The sequence below is a fragment of the Notolepis coatsorum genome (assembly GCF_963971535.1).
Source record: "Notolepis coatsorum genome assembly, chromosome: 2".
Taxonomy (NCBI): domain Eukaryota; kingdom Metazoa; phylum Chordata; class Actinopteri; order Aulopiformes; family Paralepididae; genus Notolepis; species Notolepis coatsorum.
Genome location: NC_140166.1, coordinates 57,729,027 through 57,746,447, shown reverse-complemented (window position 1 = coordinate 57,746,447; position 17,421 = coordinate 57,729,027). Strand labels below are relative to the sequence as shown.

At 45.6% G+C, this 17,421-nt stretch overlaps 1 protein-coding gene across 1 annotated transcript in view; it reads right to left on the bottom strand.

Annotated features, from left to right (window-relative positions):
• Window positions 1-494: 494 nt before the first annotated feature.
• LOC311223375 (uncharacterized protein) overlaps window positions 495-17,421 on the bottom strand; it is a gene marked incomplete at its 3' end in the record, with an annotated part of 38,861 nt that continues 21,934 nt past the window's right edge. The window contains exon 6 of the mRNA XM_084308163.1: window positions 495-575. Within this exon, the coding sequence (XP_084164289.1) occupies window positions 495-575 (81 nt within the window). The remainder of the gene's footprint in view (window positions 576-17,421) is intronic.

The following is a 17,421-nucleotide window of genomic DNA, read 5'->3' as shown; positions in this document are numbered from 1 at the left end:
AGGTTATAAACTCTGTAGCCCCCCTTAGACAAACCAGAGTGAAGCAGTGATCAGACCCATGGTTTGACCACACCATAGGTGATAGTATCAACCGGAGGGACCGTACTCACGATAAGGCTGACTTTGATCACTTCAAAAAACTCAGGAACCAGACTCAGGAAAAGATCAGGATAGCTAAGAGAGAATACTTTGCAGAAACCATCAAGGAGAACAGCAATGACCCAACTAAACTGTGGAAAACCCTCAAGCAGCTAGGCTGTGGGGGCGATGCCAACCAAAGGATTACTGAGTCCAACATAGGCCTGTCCACAGACAAGGGAATGGAGTTTGATAAAAAGAATGTAGCCACAATCTTTAATAACTTCTTTACATCGGTAGCAGGTAAGCTTGTCTCTAACCTACCTCCCAAGACAGAGCAGTTTGGTGATGACTTTGTTTCCAACTACTATAGCCATCGAGGGGTTAAGGCAAACTCGTTCTCCTTAAGCAAGGTGTCAGTAGTCAAAGTGGCTGCGATGCTGGGTGAGCTCAAAATCAAGAAGGCCACAGGTGTAGATGGCATCAGTGCCAGGTTTCTGAGGGATGCAGCCGGAGTTATAGCTCCATCAGTAACCCATATTATTAACCTCTCCCTGGACCTAGGCAAGGTACCCACCGACTTCAAGAATGCCAAAGTCATCCCTATATATGAAAAGGGAGCAAATCTGACCCCAGCAATTATAGACCAGTCTCAATTTTAAGTGTGTTATCCAAAGTCCTAGAGAAGATAGTCCATGAACAAGTCCAGGAATATGCAAGCAGCCATGACCTCCTGTACGACCTCCAATCCGGCTTTAGGAAGTCCTACTCTACTGAAACATGTCTTCTTTATCTTACAAACAGTATCAGGAGGGAGATAGATTCAGGTAAGCTGTGTGGGCTAGTTCTTCTGGACCTACAGAAGGCTTTCGACACAGTGAACCATGACATACTGCTCTCCAAGCTTAAGGCCTTGGGTATGTCTGAGACAGTGGTCAGATGGTTCTCTTCCTACCTTGCTGATAGGGTGCAGCGGGTTGAGGTCAGTGGCACTATGTCAGAGGCCAAGCCCATTGTATGTGGGGTCCCACAAGGAAGCGTGCTAGGACCTCTCCTTTTTTTACTGTACATAAATGACATGTCAGCAGCATGCTCATGTAACTTGTTTTTATTTGCAGACGACTCAGCCCTGCTAGTCTCACACAAGGATCAGAACACACTAGAACAGATGCTAGGTGAAGAACTTGCAGGGGTCAGCAGGTGGCTTTGGGACAACAGGCTTTCTCTTCACCTAGGTAAGACAGAGGCAGTACTATTAGGCTCCAAGCCCAAGCTCAGGAAAGCACGGGAGTTTAATATCCAGTGTAACTGTGGCCATTATATGGTTTCATCATTTATATGTTATTTCAGTTTGTAAGTGTAATATTTGAGAATGTATTTATGTTTCATTTCTTATTTTCTTTATTATTTAATTTGCTACAATTTATAATATATTCATTTTGACGTCTGGTCATATATGGTGTCCCGTTAGGCTGCTGTCGCGTTTTTACCTTTGGAACTGATTAAGACACCTGCGAGCAAGCGGCAGGGATGGTCGGAGACTGGGACTGATTAAGACACCTGCGAGCAAGCGGCAGGAATGGTCAGAGACGAGTTGTACAGGCTCTCTAAATTCTAAGAGTGTACCACTATGTGTAGTGTACCACTATCAAGACTGTTACCAAGAACAGAAGAATAAGACCCCTTTTTATGTAGCATGCAGCCAACGAGGTATTTAATGTTTGTTTGTATTTTGCTTTTCTGATGTGTTGTTTTCATACCGTGTATATTATTGTTTGTGTTGACCTGACGCAACTTATGTTTCTGTTTAAGTTTTCACAGTGGATTGGAGGACCAAGCCTTTAATAAACCCGTCGAAAGGAAACCACTTGTGTCTGCAGCGCTTGGAAGGAGTTACAGTGAAAACTCGACTGTTCATCGATGCAAGTGGGCGATGAAGCAAGTCCAAGTTTAAGGCCGGCGTCCAGCGGACCTTCCCAGACAATTGTTTGCTGCGCTGCCTGGGCGCCGACATCAAAGGACAGATGAGTCACAAACAATACGCACTACACGCATAAACACAAAGAAGTAAGAAGATGCACACAGTTTAATGAGCAGCGTTTCAAGATAAAGCCATAAAGGACTTGGACATTATAAATTAAGAGTGGTCAGGTCAAGAAGAGGGCTTTGTAAACGTTTCTATAATATATTTGACTGTGAATTCTAATTACTGTGGTGTGCGTGCTAAACGTTTTGACTTATTTGCCTATATAATTTAACTGAAGCTAACCATTTGTACACACATTAAGGTGTCAACGTTAAAGTATAAATATGTTTTCTGATTGAACACCCATTTCTAATTTAAAGTGTGTTTTGGAAATTATAACCTATAAAAAACACGTATAATTTATAGGTGAAGGCTATTATTGGCATTTAATATTTATGTTTCTAAGTGTTCTGCTGAAGTGCTTAATATATATGTAGAGGTTATTTTGAAAGCCAATTGAATTAAGCAATTTGATTTATTTGGATAGTACTGCATTTAATTCAAATTTGAGTACAACACATGTTAAAGGTTTAAAGGTCAACCTTCACGTTGTATTTTTGTTCAATAAACAATGTGGACTAGGCCAACAGTGACTTTCATGAAGAATGGAAAAAAACAGTATTGAAATTGACCCAGTTTTAGCGTTTTTATCAAACATTTTGTCTGCCCAACACAATCACCACGCACGTGCATATTTTAATCAATGGTTCATAACGTGCGTGTGTAATCGAAATGATCGTCACAACAGGTGCAGGGCACCAGGGGGCTCACCAGGGGGCGCTGAGAGTCACACACAGCTAGTGGCAGGCACTGATATATGCTTGCTACTACTAGCCGAATGAAAATGTATCTGTTTCACCTAACACTATTGCTCCGTGATTATAGCCACCCATCTCTAAAGCCACAACCACGTTACCATATTTGTAATAATGTAAATCATTGTGTCGTTGTACACATATTGTGTTTATAACGTTAGTAGCTAACATAGCTTAGCTTGGTAGCTATTGTGCTAACAAAATATCCCGACATCCGGCTCGCTGGCCGGCATGAACGGCCGACCCAAAATGGTTCTCTCCTCTCTGTACACCCCGTCCCCACGGGTACCCTGCCGGGGAGCCCATGGACGCGACAACGGCGACAATGGTGGCAGCCTGTAGGGTGCTCGAGCCCGTAAAGGCTAGTGGTACACGATAGCTATGAGCTAACAACGGCCGCCGCTGTTGTCGCGTCCACAAGCTCCTCCGCAGGACACCCGCGAGGACGGGGGCACACAAAGAGGAGAGAACCATAGGCTAACGTCAGTGTAGTGGTCCCGACTGTAGGCAGCAGGGACGGCGGAGCTATATAGGCTAACTGTGATGCACTGAGTGGGCCACCATTGAACTAGTACTATGACCCGGACGGGCAAGGCATTTCCTGAAGTGACGTCACGGCCGTGCTAGCGTCTGATAAGCTTTTAGATTCGGCTCATTAATATGCACCTGTAGTGACGTCGGCGTTTGATACGCTTTTTTGATTAGCGCGTGCATGTTATTCGTGCGTGGACCTTTTTAACTCTTTCAGAGTGGCATTTCCGGTGTCAAATGGAAAAGAATAAATAATGAAATTATATACCAATGATGTAAACTACCCATAATTGATCAGTAGGGTTTAACCTGGAGGTTGGGCTTTAAAGGTGTATTTACTATTTTTTCTTTACAAATGTTGGTCAATTTAAAGTAGTGATTTACAATGACAGAGCCAATTAGGCCTGCAATTGAAGTAGGGGACAGTGTTGGGGATAGTGCAAATTCCCAAGACCGACCTGAAGAAAGTCAGGTAGAAGGTGCTGAAGCCCAGCAAGAGGAACCAAAACGATCTCAAAGAACCAGAACTCTAACAGAGAAGGGTAAAGCAATGCAGGAGGATAAGATCAAAGCGCTTCAACAAAGATTTAATTACATTTACAATAAATGGAGGACACAAGTTAAATCTTCTAAAGGTCCGTTATCACAATCAACAGAACATTTGTCTAATGAGCTGCTTACTGATATCATTACAGATGTCACAGGTCTTTCTAATGATGTGCAGCATATTTATGATGAACTACGTGACATCTCAACTCCAGACCAGGACACACGTCTAAGAGTGGATCTGTGTGCAGGGATTTCTGAGTTAATTGTGTCCAGAGCCACATTTAGACTGGGGGGAAGTGTGTTAGAAGAAGGAGAGCAAGAATGGCCAGAAGCAGGCTCTCTCTTTGACTCAAGCACCTATAAATCTGGTTCTGCCACTTCTTCCAGGAAAGGCACCTCAGTGCGTTCAAGCAGTTCTTCTGTAAAGCGACGAGATGCTGTCGCTGATGCTGCTGCAAGCCAAGCTGTTCTGGAAGTGTTAAAAGAACAAGAAAAAGAACAATTGGAAATGCAGTGCCTAGAAGTAGAAGCTAAAAAGAAGCTAGCTGATCAAGAGGCAGCAGGCATAAAGCGTAGTTTAGAACGAGAAGCAGAAGAGCTTGAACGAAGAATAAAGAGAGAGGAAGAGGAAGCTAAATTTAAAGCTCAACTGGAAGAAGAACATGGAGCTATACAAAGGACTCTGGAGGAAAAGCGGAGAAAGATACAGCATTTGGAGGCAGTGAAAGGTCTTAATGCAGCACGAGCAAGAATTCTTGTGTACGATCAAGTGGAGGCCACAGAAGAAGAGCGGAAAGACGTACTAGAACATGAGAGGGTAGCAGACAACAAAGTGCCTGCTCCCACAAGTCCTCTGTCCCTGTATACGTCTCCCGTACCACAAGTTGTGACCACCTCCTCAAATGACAGTACAAGTTTCTTTAATAGTTGTCATACAGAAGTACAGAATACTTTCATACAAAATGCTTCTTACTGTTACGCTCCAGAGACTGTGCTAGACAAGATAGTATCAAATAACATAGTATAGCATGTAATTTAGAAGAAGAAAATGAGGTCACAGTGTTCGGTATAGACATATGTACAATGTTCTGAGTTATCATATAATATACAATACTATGCAGTGTACTAATGTACAGTACTATATAGTGCAAAGCAGAAATGGGATGAGGTACAATTTAGGTACAATTTACAGTAAGGTGTACGGGTTGTAGTGCAATCCTTCATCAATAAATATAAAGTGTGGGGAGTGGGTGCTACAGTGTGTTTGTTTAAAGTGAGTGTGTGCGTGTGGATGTGTGTGCTATGTGCGTTTGGTGGTTGTTGTTGTGTAGTGTTCATTGTTCGTTTAGCAGCCTGATGGCCTGGGGATAGAAGCTTCTTCTGAGTCTTTCTGTGCTCGCCTTGAGACTCCGGTATCGCTTGCCTGACCGCAGCAGTTCAAAGAGGCAGTTGTTCGGGTGACTGGAGTCTTTAATGATTCTCTTAGCCTTGCCCTTGCAACGCTTGTTGTAAATGTTCTGGAGGGTGGGGAGCCCCCCTCCAATTGTGCGTTCGGCTGAACGTGTCACTCTTTGTAGTCTGCTTCGGTCTTGTGCAGTGCTATTCCCAAACCAGGAGGTGATGTTGCCGGTCAAGATGCTCTCTATTGTACATGAGTAGAAGTTCTTAAGGATCTTCTGACTGACTTGGAACTTCCTTAGGCGCCTGAGGAAGTAGAGGCGTTGTCGTGCCTTCTTCACAACACTGTCAATGTGTGTGGTCCATGTCAAGTCCTCGGATATGTAGGCTCCGAGGTACTTAAAGCTGTTGACTCTCTCAACCGGTGCCCCGTCGATGCTGAGGGGGCTGTAGTCCTTGACCCCCGACCTCCTGAAGTCCACAATCATCTCCTTTGTTTTGCTGACGTTCAGGGAGAGGCTGTTTTCCTGGCACCATCCCGCCAGGACCTTGACCTCTTCCAGGTAGGCCCTCTCGTCGTTGGCAGAGATCAGGCCCACCACCACTGTGTCGTCAGCAAATTTGATGATTGTATTGCTACTCCGCTGAGCCACACAGTCGTGTGTGTACAGGGAGTAGAGGAGGGGACTCAGAACACAGCCCTGGGGGGCCCCTATGTTGAGGGTGATGGATGAGGAGGTGCAGTTGCCTGCTCTCACCACCTGGGGTCTGCCAGTCAGGAAGTCCAAGACCCACTGGCAGAGGTCATAGTTCAAGCCCAGGTCCCTGAGCTTGGCTATGAGTATGGAGGGGACTATGGTATTGAATGCCGAGCTGTAGTCGATGAATAGCATTCTCACATAGTTCCCCTGCCTCTTGTCCAGGTGTGATGCTGCTGTGTGCAGCACATGGGCTATGGCGTCCTCCGTGGACCTGTTGGGGCGGTATGCAAATTGCAGGGGGTCCATGTTGATGGGGAGGGAGGAGCAGATGTAGCCCTTTACTAGCTTCTCAAAGCACTTCATGGCTATGGAGGTGAGAGCTACAGGGCGGTAGTCGTTGAGGCAAGCAGGCTTGGATTTTTTGGGTACAGGGATAATAGTGGACTTCTTCAGGCAGGTGGGGATGACAGCCTGTTCTAAGGACAGGTTAAATATGTCAGTGAATACTGGGGCCAGTTGGTCGGCACAGACTTTTAGGACGCGGCCGGGGATGCCGTCCGGACCTGCTGCCTTCCTGATATTCACTTTTTTAAAGGTCCGCCTCACCTCATGCTCTGTTACCCTGAACACTGCGCCTCCATCAGCAGCCGACCCCCCCCCATTGCCGTGGCTTGTGAGCTGGTGTTGTTGTTACCAGCATCAAACCTCGCATAGAAGGTATTGAGGTCATTTGCTAAGGAGATGTCACTGTTCAGTTTGAGGGAGGCGCCTTTGTAGTCTGTCATCGTTTTGAGCCCCTGCCACATAGCTCTAGAGTCAGCTTGTTCAAACTGGACAACTTAACAGCAGAGCTTGTTAAGATGCTGGCAGGTGCTTTAAGTGTCAACAGAATTCCAATTCCTGAACCTTCATTATTCAGTGGGGACCCATTGAAATACAATGACTGGAAACTTTCCTTTGAAATACTGATTGATCAGAAGAGCATTGAAGACAAGGAGAAGATATACTACCTCCGTAGGTATGTAAGTGGACAAGCTAAGAAAGCACTTGATGGCTATTTCTTACTCGGAACCAAATCTGCCTATGTTGCAGCATGGAAGATTTTGGAGGAGAGATATGGAAATCCATTTACAATAGCAAAAGCATACAGAGACAAGCTCCAAGCATGGCCCAAGATGGGATCTAAGGACAGCTTTGAGCTCAGAGAGTTTGCAGACTTTCTCAGGAGTTGCGAGGCTGCCATGGTCAACATCAAGGCATTCGACATTTTAAATTACTGTAATGAAAACAGGAAAATTCTTTTAAAGTTGCCTGATTGGCTAACAGCGAGATGGAACAGGGTGGTTATCCAAGAAGAAGAAGAGCGTAACCAATTCCCCTCCTTCAGCCAATTTGTAAAGTTTCTGACAAGAGAAGCGAAAATTGCCTGCAACCCTGTTACATCACTACAGTCACTGAAACAAGGTGAGACTGAAAAAACAAAATGCCCAAGATATCAAAGCTTTGAAGTAGAGATTATCGGCCGATATCGGCAGTAAAATGTGATATCGGAAAATATCGGTATCGGTTTAAAAAAAGAAAAAAACAATAACAATATTTGTTATATATATATCCAGTGAAATTATTAGTTACCTGAAATTATTCAGTTTTTTGGGGGGGGGAAACCCTGCATATATCGGTATCGGTTGATATCGGTTGATATCGGTATCGGAAATTAAAAGTTGGACAATATCGGAATATCGGTATCGGTAAAAAAGCCAATATCGAGCATCCCTACTTTGAAGCAAAGGCACTGACCACATGTTCCAATGAAAAGACTGTCATAACATGTATTTTCTGTGAGAAGTCAGGGCATACTTTGCATAAATGCAGGACGTTCATGGAGAAAACTGTTTCAGACAGAGTCAAGTTTGTTCAAACCGGAAAGCTATGCTTTGGTTGTCTCAAGTCTGGTCACTACTCAAAGAGCTGCAACAGTAGGAATGTTTGCGACATGTGCCACAAGCAGCATCCTACATGTCTGCATGAGGAGCGAGCCAAAGAAGGACAAAGACCACCACAAGCTAAGCTAAATGAAGATGTGGTGGATTTCTCAGTCCAAACTGTCCAACCATTATGGAAATATGGGTATGTTGGTTGAATATTGAGTCCCACAGGTCAACAGTTGCTGGGAGATTGTAATCGGTATGATCAGTGCAACCACACGGGGTCTAGTCTCATAGTAGTCGGAATAACATACAATACTAAAGGTTAATGGATAGATACTGTGTGACCTGTTTTCTCTGGAGGACCACGAGGGGGGGGGGGGAAGGAAACCCTTTAGATTTACATAGTTTTAAGATGATTAAACTTCCCCCTCGCCTGTATACGACAGGATACTGGTCACGTGGGGCGGCCAGAGCAAACACAGCCTTTTGTCTTCTCCCCTATGTTGGAACTTAGCATACAGAAGGGAGTTTGGGTTTATAGCCGGCTATAGTGAAACATTTTCAATAGAACAATAGGTTACAGGAGGTAACGCCCGAAAGGTTGAGTGGAAAACCCCCCAAGCTATTTTGGGGGCGCAAACACCTGGTCAGACCTGAGTCTTGACAACAGGAGGTCACCATTTGGCTGGTCTCCTTATTTTATCCTCTAAGGAAAGTCAGGCTCAACTCTTTTAACACAGGGTATTAGTTAAGCAAAGAAAGACCAAACTAGACTCTTATTTCACCTCTGCACAGTATAATTAAGCTAGAAATATAGTTCAAATTAAGACACATTGGATCTGGAAAACTGGGCAAGAGCTAAACAGTTGAAGCTTAAAATATAGCCTTTCACAGAACTAGCAAAAAGGCTAAAAACTTAGTTATAAGGTTCCAAATTTCAATCTTACATTATTAAACTATAAAAATAGATACTGGGGTATAAAACGTTAAACTATAAATGGAGAAATATCTTTTTAGAGACATTAAAACCGGCCCCTTCTATGGTCAGAGGGGACGACAGACCTGCTCAAAATGGCCGCTTTGGGGTTTCAACCAATCAACCGCTCTCTCTTCTAAAAAAGTCCTCCCCTCCTGACGTAAGACTAGGGGAGGAGTTTAAGCTTTAAAGCTAGCGGTTTAGTGAGAGAGAGCAGAACAAGACGGAACGAAACACACACACACGCTTTCTTGAGCCAACAGAGACCCACAGAAGGAGCGGCAGCAGGAACAAAGGAGCAGACGAGAGACCAGATCCCTTTGTGGTCGCCAGACCACCGAGGCCTACATTGACCATTCTTTTAGTAACTTCCTTTTTATTAGTCTGAAACAAGGTCTGAGGGCACAGTCTCGGGAATCTATTGTTTCATTGCACGTTTTTGAATTCATTCAAGCCTTTTGTTATTTCACTATTCACTTTTAAATAAAGCTGGATTTTCTACACTAGCAAACTCTCTGCTCTTCATTCCATCCTCCTGCTCCGCCGTCGTCTCAAGGCCATTTCCTGGCCTTTTTAAGTACAAGGGAAAGAGTAGACGGACAACACACAACGCAGAGTAGGACGATCTGGTTCTTTATATAAGAACCATAGACCCTTGTTACTTCAAAGACAAGCCAAGTACAAGTCAACAATGGTACAAAGAAAGACCTCAATCGACACAATGCAAAGAAACAACCACAAACTCTACTTCACATAGAGTAATACTTCATGAAGCTAACACACAAACAACTGCAATAATTCCTGTCTGGCTTTCATCCACGACTCAACCAACACAAGAAGTCCTTGTTTACGCTCTGTTGGATTCTCAAAGCGACACAACCTTTGTTATAAGGGAAGTAGCAGAAGCGTTGGAAGAAACCAAAGTCAAGGTCGAAGTCAAGCTCTCTACTATGACCTCAAGAACCACAGTAGTAAGCTCTGAAAGAATAGACAACTTACAAATCCGTGGCTTTTACTCTGGTAAGAAGATATTGTTACCACCAGTCTATACTCGGGATTTCATTCCAGCCAACAGAACACACATACCAACAGATGGAACTGCAAAAGCGTGGTCCCATCTAAAGCACCTCCAAGGAAAGATTGCACCTATGCAGGACTGTAAAGTAGGTCTGCTCATTGGGTACGACTGCTCACAAGCCCTGCTTCCAAGGGAAGTTGTGTCTGGCGAAGAAAGTCAGCCTTATGCACAGCGTACAGACCTTGGATGGAGTATTGTTGGCCATGGGAATCCCTGTGTAGACATCGGAATCAGCCATTGCATAGTATTGAGACGAGTAACAGCAGGTGTGAAACGTTCTGTTAATCTCAAAACTGAAGTACACTATGTGAGCCGAACCCAAGTAAAAGAAATGACTCCCTCAGACATAAGAGTTCTTGAACCAGACTTCTCAGAAAGAACTGGAGAACATGACCCTGTGTCTCAAGAACATATCAAGTGCCTGTCGAAGTTGAGAGAGACCATCACGCAAAAGAACAATGGTCACTACGACATACCGTCATGGGCGGAGTTTATGGGGGTTCAGGGGGTGCATTGCACCCCCTGGTGGCCGGGGGTGAAATTGCTTTAAAAAAAAAAAAAAAAAAAAAAAAATTATTTTTATTTTAATAAAATTATAATAATTGTGAGAAACAAATCTGAATTCTATTATGTTTTGTTTTACAATACATTCATTTTATAGTAGTAATCATGTCACATTATAAGGCGAACCTTCTGTAGTGTGGCAGTGAAAGGGTTAACGTGCGGCCAAGCACCACCATTCGGCAGCAGCAGCAGCAGAATGCCCCGCGCGATAGTACATTGTAAAGCTTGTACAAAGCCACTTATTCTGAGATGATAATTAATGTATCTGGATAACCAATGCACGGATTTTGTCGAGGCAGGTAGCGTTATTTCGGGAAAATTGATATCTATAGTTGGTATATTTTTCGTCCACGAAAAATGGAGGCTGTAATAATTATTATTGCTCGAGAGTCTCTATGAATAATAATAATTAGACCCTCCATTTTTCAAGTCAGTTAAAAATGATCCCCCGTAGTGCTGTGTGTGTGAGTGTGTGTGTGTGCTGCTGTACTACCTAAATAAAATAAAAAATTAGGGGTTAGGGCATTGTAAAAACGCTAAAATAATAAAATAATCATTCGCCAAGCTGTCGCACCCCCGGGCGTCAAGTTCAAACTCCGCCTATGCATACCGTTACCATTCAAAGAAAAGGAAAAGAAAAGAAAAGGAAAAAGAAAAAAGAAGAAAAAACGATCTGTCAGAGAACTCAAGGTGGGAGAAATTAAGGAAGATGATCCTGAACTCCACAAGGCTTTTGTGTGCAACACTAAAGCAAAGGAAAACAGATCATCATTGGATCGCCTACAGAGATTCTCGGAATGTGTCAAGTGTAGAAAGTACAGAAGATGTACTGAAGGACAAAGAGGGGGTGACTTACCACAAGATCGGAAGCAACTCCACCCTTCACTTCCGCTGGCATAGACTGCTTGGCATAGACTGCTTTGATCCGATCTATGTGGAAGGGAGGAAGAATCTAAAAATATATCTTACTTACCTATCTATGTTTAAGGGCCATACACGGGGTCAGATGGTAGGGTGAGAAAATTGAAATTGCTGGTGAGTGACACCACCTTAAAAGGTAAACCTATAACTAAAAGTGTTCCTTGATACCTGTACAGAAGGTTATAACGCTACTCGAAGCAGACTAATTTAATGTTTTGCCTAAAACTTATGTTGATTGATTGATTGAAAACTTTATTAACAGATTGCAGAATGGGTACAGTACAGTACAGCTCAATACATACAATTGTTAAGGGGATGCAGACCAGAGAAAGACTTTCGTCTTGTTTACATCAGGGTCCCCCATTTTCAATTAATCGTAACATATATGACATACATGACATACAGATAGACAGTACTGCTACATCTATATATTTATGACATACCATATTTGTAAATACAGTACTGTTTGTGATACAAAGAGAGCCCAGAAAAAAAAAAGTATATACATTTGCCGTAGAAACTGTACATTGGATTGGGTAGGTGGGGGGGGGGGGGACTGTACATTGGAGGTGGTTGGGTGGGTGGGGGGGGGGGTTGGGTAGGAGTGGGGGGGGGGGATTGGGTAGGAGTGGGGGGGGGGTTGGGTAGGAGGGGTGGGTGGGGGACACTGTACACTGTACAACTGTACAAACAAAACTGTACATTGGAATATTGACAAGACCATACTTGGTAATTTACTGTACATTGAAGGGGGTTGTGTTAGGACATTTACAGGGGCCAGTTTCGAATTGCAGTCTCCCGTAGGTGTTTTTTGAGAGTGTTTTTGAAAGTGGGTAGTGATTCACATTCCTTTACAGCTTTGGGTAGGGCGTTCCACATTGATGTGGCATAATTGCGAAACGTGTTTAGTCCCTTGTTTGAGCCGAATCTGGGTTTAACATGATTTGTGGAGCTCCCTCTGGTGTTGTAATCGTGGTATTCACTGACCTTTGGGAAGTATTTTGACATGTACATGGGTACCTTGGTCATGTAGTGTATCTTGTAGACCAGGCCCATTGCAAGTTGCTGTACTCTGTCGTCTACTCTAAGCCATCCTAAGTTGTCAAAGTGGGCAGGGGTGAGGTGGGTTCTAGGAGTAAGGTCAAGCAGTAGTCTGACCAGTTTGTTTTGAGATGTTTGTAATTTTGTTTTTAGCGCCTTTGAGGTGCTTTGGTACCATGAGGTGCAAGCATAGTCGTAGTACCCTTGAATGAGTGCTCCTGCCAGAGTCTTCAGGGTATTTTTGTTTACCAGTGAGGAGATCCGGTACAAGAATCGAGTTCGTTGGTTGACTTTTTTTATTACATTGGATGCCATTTTGTCACAGGAAAGATTTGCCTCTAGGATGGAACCCAGGTAGGTAATATCTTCTTTCCTCGTGACAATATTGTCACCCACTGTAACTGAGAAGCCGTCGGTCTTGCTGAGTTTGTTATTTGAACCGAAGAGAATGGACTCTGTTTTGCCCATGTGTAATGATAGTTTGTTATCAGCGAGCCATATGCAGATTTTGCCTAGTTCTGAGCTGAGGGTTTTTTCAACCTGTAACTTGTTCTTGTCAGAGACCAGCAGGGCTGAGTCGTCCGCAAACAGGAACAAGTTGCAGTCACAAGCTGACGACATGTCATTTGCATAAATTAGGAACAGTAGCGGACCTAGTATGCTTCCTTGTGGAACACCACAGCTTACTGTGAGGGGGGGGGATAGGGTACCGTTTACCTCCACCATCTGCTCTCTCCCATCCAGGTAGGATTGCATCCAGCTCACTGATAGACTATCAAAACCAATTGCTTTTAGCTTGTCAATGTTAATAATGATATTTACATTTAGTCATTTAGCTGACGCTTACAAGTTCTGTACAAATCCCCAGGAGGGGCACAACTAGCGGCTGAATGACCACAAGAAATATTTAATTTAGAAGATAACCAAATTATGTTCAGAGAAATCCCACGTGTGTGCGATTTGGTGGGAGTGTAACTGTGGCCATTATATGGTTTCATCATTTATATGTTATTTCAGTTTGTAAGTGTAATATTTGAGAATGTATTTATGTTTCATTTCTTATTTTCTTTATTATTTAATTTGCTACAATTTATAATATATTCATTTTGACGTCTGGTCATATATGGTGTCCCGTTAGGCTGCTGTCGCGTTTTTACCTTTGGAACTGATTAAGACACCTGCGAGCAAGCGGCAGGGATGGTCGGAGACTGGGACTGATTAAGACACCTGCGAGCAAGCGGCAGGAATGGTCAGAGACGAGTTGTACAGGCTCTCTAAATTCTAAGAGTGTACCACTATGTGTAGTGTACCACTATCAAGACTGTTACCAAGAACAGAAGAATAAGACCCCTTTTTATGTAGCATGCAGCCAACGAGGTATTTAATGTTTGTTTGTATTTTGCTTTTCTGATGTGTTGTTTTCATACCGTGTATATTATTGTTTGTGTTGACCTGACGCAACTTATGTTTCTGTTTAAGTTTTCACAGTGGATTGGAGGACCAAGCCTTTAATAAACCCGTCGAAAGGAAACCACTTGTGTCTGCAGTGCTTGGAAGGAGTTACATCCAGCTAGGAGCTGTAACCCTAAAACAACAACAAAAAGCGAAGTATCTAGGCTGTATGATAGACGAGAGCCTAAATGAGGAGGCTATGGCCTCCCAAGTACTGGGCAAAGTGTGGCAATTCCAGGTGTAGGGGTGGCAGAATAAACAACACACAGACAGGTTGCAGTTCCCAAAATCATGCTCTTTATTTTCTAGTCAAATAATAACGGTTTGCTGGCGGTGATCTGTCGGCCGGGCGGCGTCTCCGCTCTGTGGCCTTTTGCCTTGCGCTGCTACGGGGGACTGAGAGGAGGCTCCTCGGCTCCATTAAGTCCCCCCTCCCCAACAGGCGCACCGCGCCGTGATTCGCTAATCACGTAATCACTCTGATGGGTCTTTAGTGACAGGTGCGTCCGGAAGCGGACGCCCAAACATGGGCAGCGCCCAGCCATTGGGTCGCCACATAGCGCCCATCAATCACCAAGCCCAGGGGTGGCTTGGGGTAGCCACAGTACCCCCCCTCCAGCTCCGACCGTCGGGGAAGAGCGTCCGACGCCCAACAGGCATCCTTCCTGGAGAGGGCGTCTGCGTTGCCATGCGCCACCCCTGACCTGTGAATGACAGAAAAGTTAAATGATTGCAACTCCAGAAACCATCGAGTCACCCTGGCATTGGTCCCCTTTGTCTTGGCCATCCAGACGAGGGGGGCGTGATCCGTCACCAGCGTGAAACGCCTCCCCAGCAGATAATAACGGAGCGTCTCCAGTGCCCACTTAATTGCCAGACCTTCGCGCTCCACCGCAGAATAGTTGCACTCGTGTGGCAGCAGCTTCCTGCTCACATATAAAATTGGATGTTCCTCACCCTCCAGTTGCTGGGAGAGGACCGCTCCCAGTCCCACCTCTGATGCATCTGTCTGTACCGTCATCTCCTTGTCGAAGTTCGGGGAGATCAGCACCGGTCCCGAACAGAGGGCAGTCTTGAGGTCCTCGAACGCCGCCTCCGCCTCCGGTGTCCACTTCACTGTGAACGGCCGCCGCGCCTGGGTCAGATCTGTGAGGGGAGCAGCGCGAGCAGCAAAGTTAGGGATAAACCTCCTATAATAGCTCGCTAGCCCATTAAATGTCCTGACCTGCTTCTTGGTTAAAGGGCGAGGCCACTCCCTTATCGCATCAATTTTCCTCTTCTGCGGTTTTACATTGCCCCGGCCTATTGTGAACCCCAGGTACTCTGCCTCTTCTAGTCCCAGCCTGCATTTCTTTGGGTTGGCGGTGAGACCCGCCTCCCGGAGGGCACCCAACACCGCTCTCACCTTTTGGAGGTGGGTGTCCCAATCTGACGAGTGGATGATAATGTCATCGAGATATGCGGCTGCATACTCCCGATGGGGCCGTAGTACTCTGTCCATCAGCCTCTGAAAGGTAGATGGCGCCCCATGCAGGCCAAACGGGAGAACTTTATAATGAAACAGCCCATCTGGGGTGGAGAAAGCCGTCTTCTCCCTCGAGGCGGGGGCCAGAGGGACTTGCCAATAACCCTTCGTTAGGTCTAGTGTCGTGATAAACCTGGCCAGGCCCAGTCTGTCAATGAGCTCATCCACTCTAGGCATGGGATAGGTGTCAAACTTTGAAATGTCATTAAGCTTCCTGAAATCATTGCAGAACCTGGTTGTTGAGTCGGGTTTCGGCACTAAAACAATAGGACTGGACCACCCGCTATGAGACTCCTCAATCACTCCCATCTCCAGCATGACCCGCACTTCTCTTCTGACTGCCTCTCTTTTTGCCTCTGGGATACGATAGGGCTTCAGCTTTACCTTGTCTCCCGGGCTGGTAATGATGTGGTGCTGGGCCAATGTGGTGCGGCCCGGCGTGGCCGAAAACACGTCCCGGTTCTGTTGGACCAGCTCCCGAAGCTCCTGCCGTTGGGTCGGGGACAACTGTTCCCCGATGGGAACATCGGCCGCCTCTGCCACCTGCTGCGCAAAAGGGGGAAGAGGGGGGGGGCGAGAGCAACACATCCCGGGCATGCCATTTCTTCAACAGGTTAACATGGTATAACTGTCGATGCTTCCTACGGTCGGGCTGGTGGACCTTGTAGTTGACGGGACCCACTTTCTCGATTATGTCGTAGGGTCCCTGCCATTTGGCTAGGAATTTGCACTCTGCTGTCGGTACCAGTACTAGGACCCGGTCCCCCACATTAAACTCCTGTGGCTGTGCGCCCCGGTCATAAATGCGCTTCTGTGCGTCTTGGGCCTGTTGCATATGCTCTCTCACCACTGGCCAGAGCGCCTTCATCCTGTCTCTCATTACCTGCACATGCTCTATGAGAGACCGGTGGGGCGACGGCTGTTCCTCCCAAATCTCCTTTGCGATGTCCAGGAGACCCCGCGGCTTGCGGGCGTAGAGCAGCTCAAATGGCGAGAAGCCAGTGGAAGCCTGTGGGACCTCACGCACAGAGAACATCAGAAAGGGCAACAACTGATCCCAATTCTTCCCATCCTTCTCCATCACCTTCCTTAGCATGCTTTTTAGGGTCTTGTTGAAGCGCTCGCACAGCCCATCCGTCTGGGGATGGTATATGGAGGTTCGCAGCTGTTCCACTTTCATCAGTTTGCACATTTCTTTCATGACCCGCGACATAAAGCACGAGCCCTGATCAGTGAGAATAGAGTCGGCAATTCCCACCCGACTAAACAAATGAAAGAGCTCCCGTGCCACAATTTTGGCCGTCACCGTGCGTAACGGGATGGCTTCGGGGTAACGGGTAGCATAATCTATGATTACCAGTATATACTGGTGGCCTCGGGACGATTTAACTAGAGGGCCCACCACGTCGAGGGCAATTCTTGAGAATGGGGTCTCAATGATGGGCAGCGGGATCAGAGGATTTTTATATTGTACCTTTGGTGCTGCGCGTTGACACTCTGGGCAGCTCCTGCAGTAGTCCTCTACCGCTCTCTTCATGCCCGGCCAATGGAAACGCGCCCTTATGCGCTCCATGGTTTTGTCCACGCCCAGGTGCGCTCCGAGGATATGTGAATGCGCTAGCTGGAGTACAGTGGGAATAAAGAATTTCGGCACCAGCAATAGATCTCTAACCTCATCATTCTTTTTTATGACTTGGTACAGCAATTGTCTTTTTATTGCAAAGTGAGGATATGACAGGTTACTCACCCCCTCCACCGGATTTCCATCTATGGTTTTGATATTCGCCCGGGCCTGCGTTAGGTTTGGGTCTTCCAGCTGGGCCGTTCCGAACTGACCC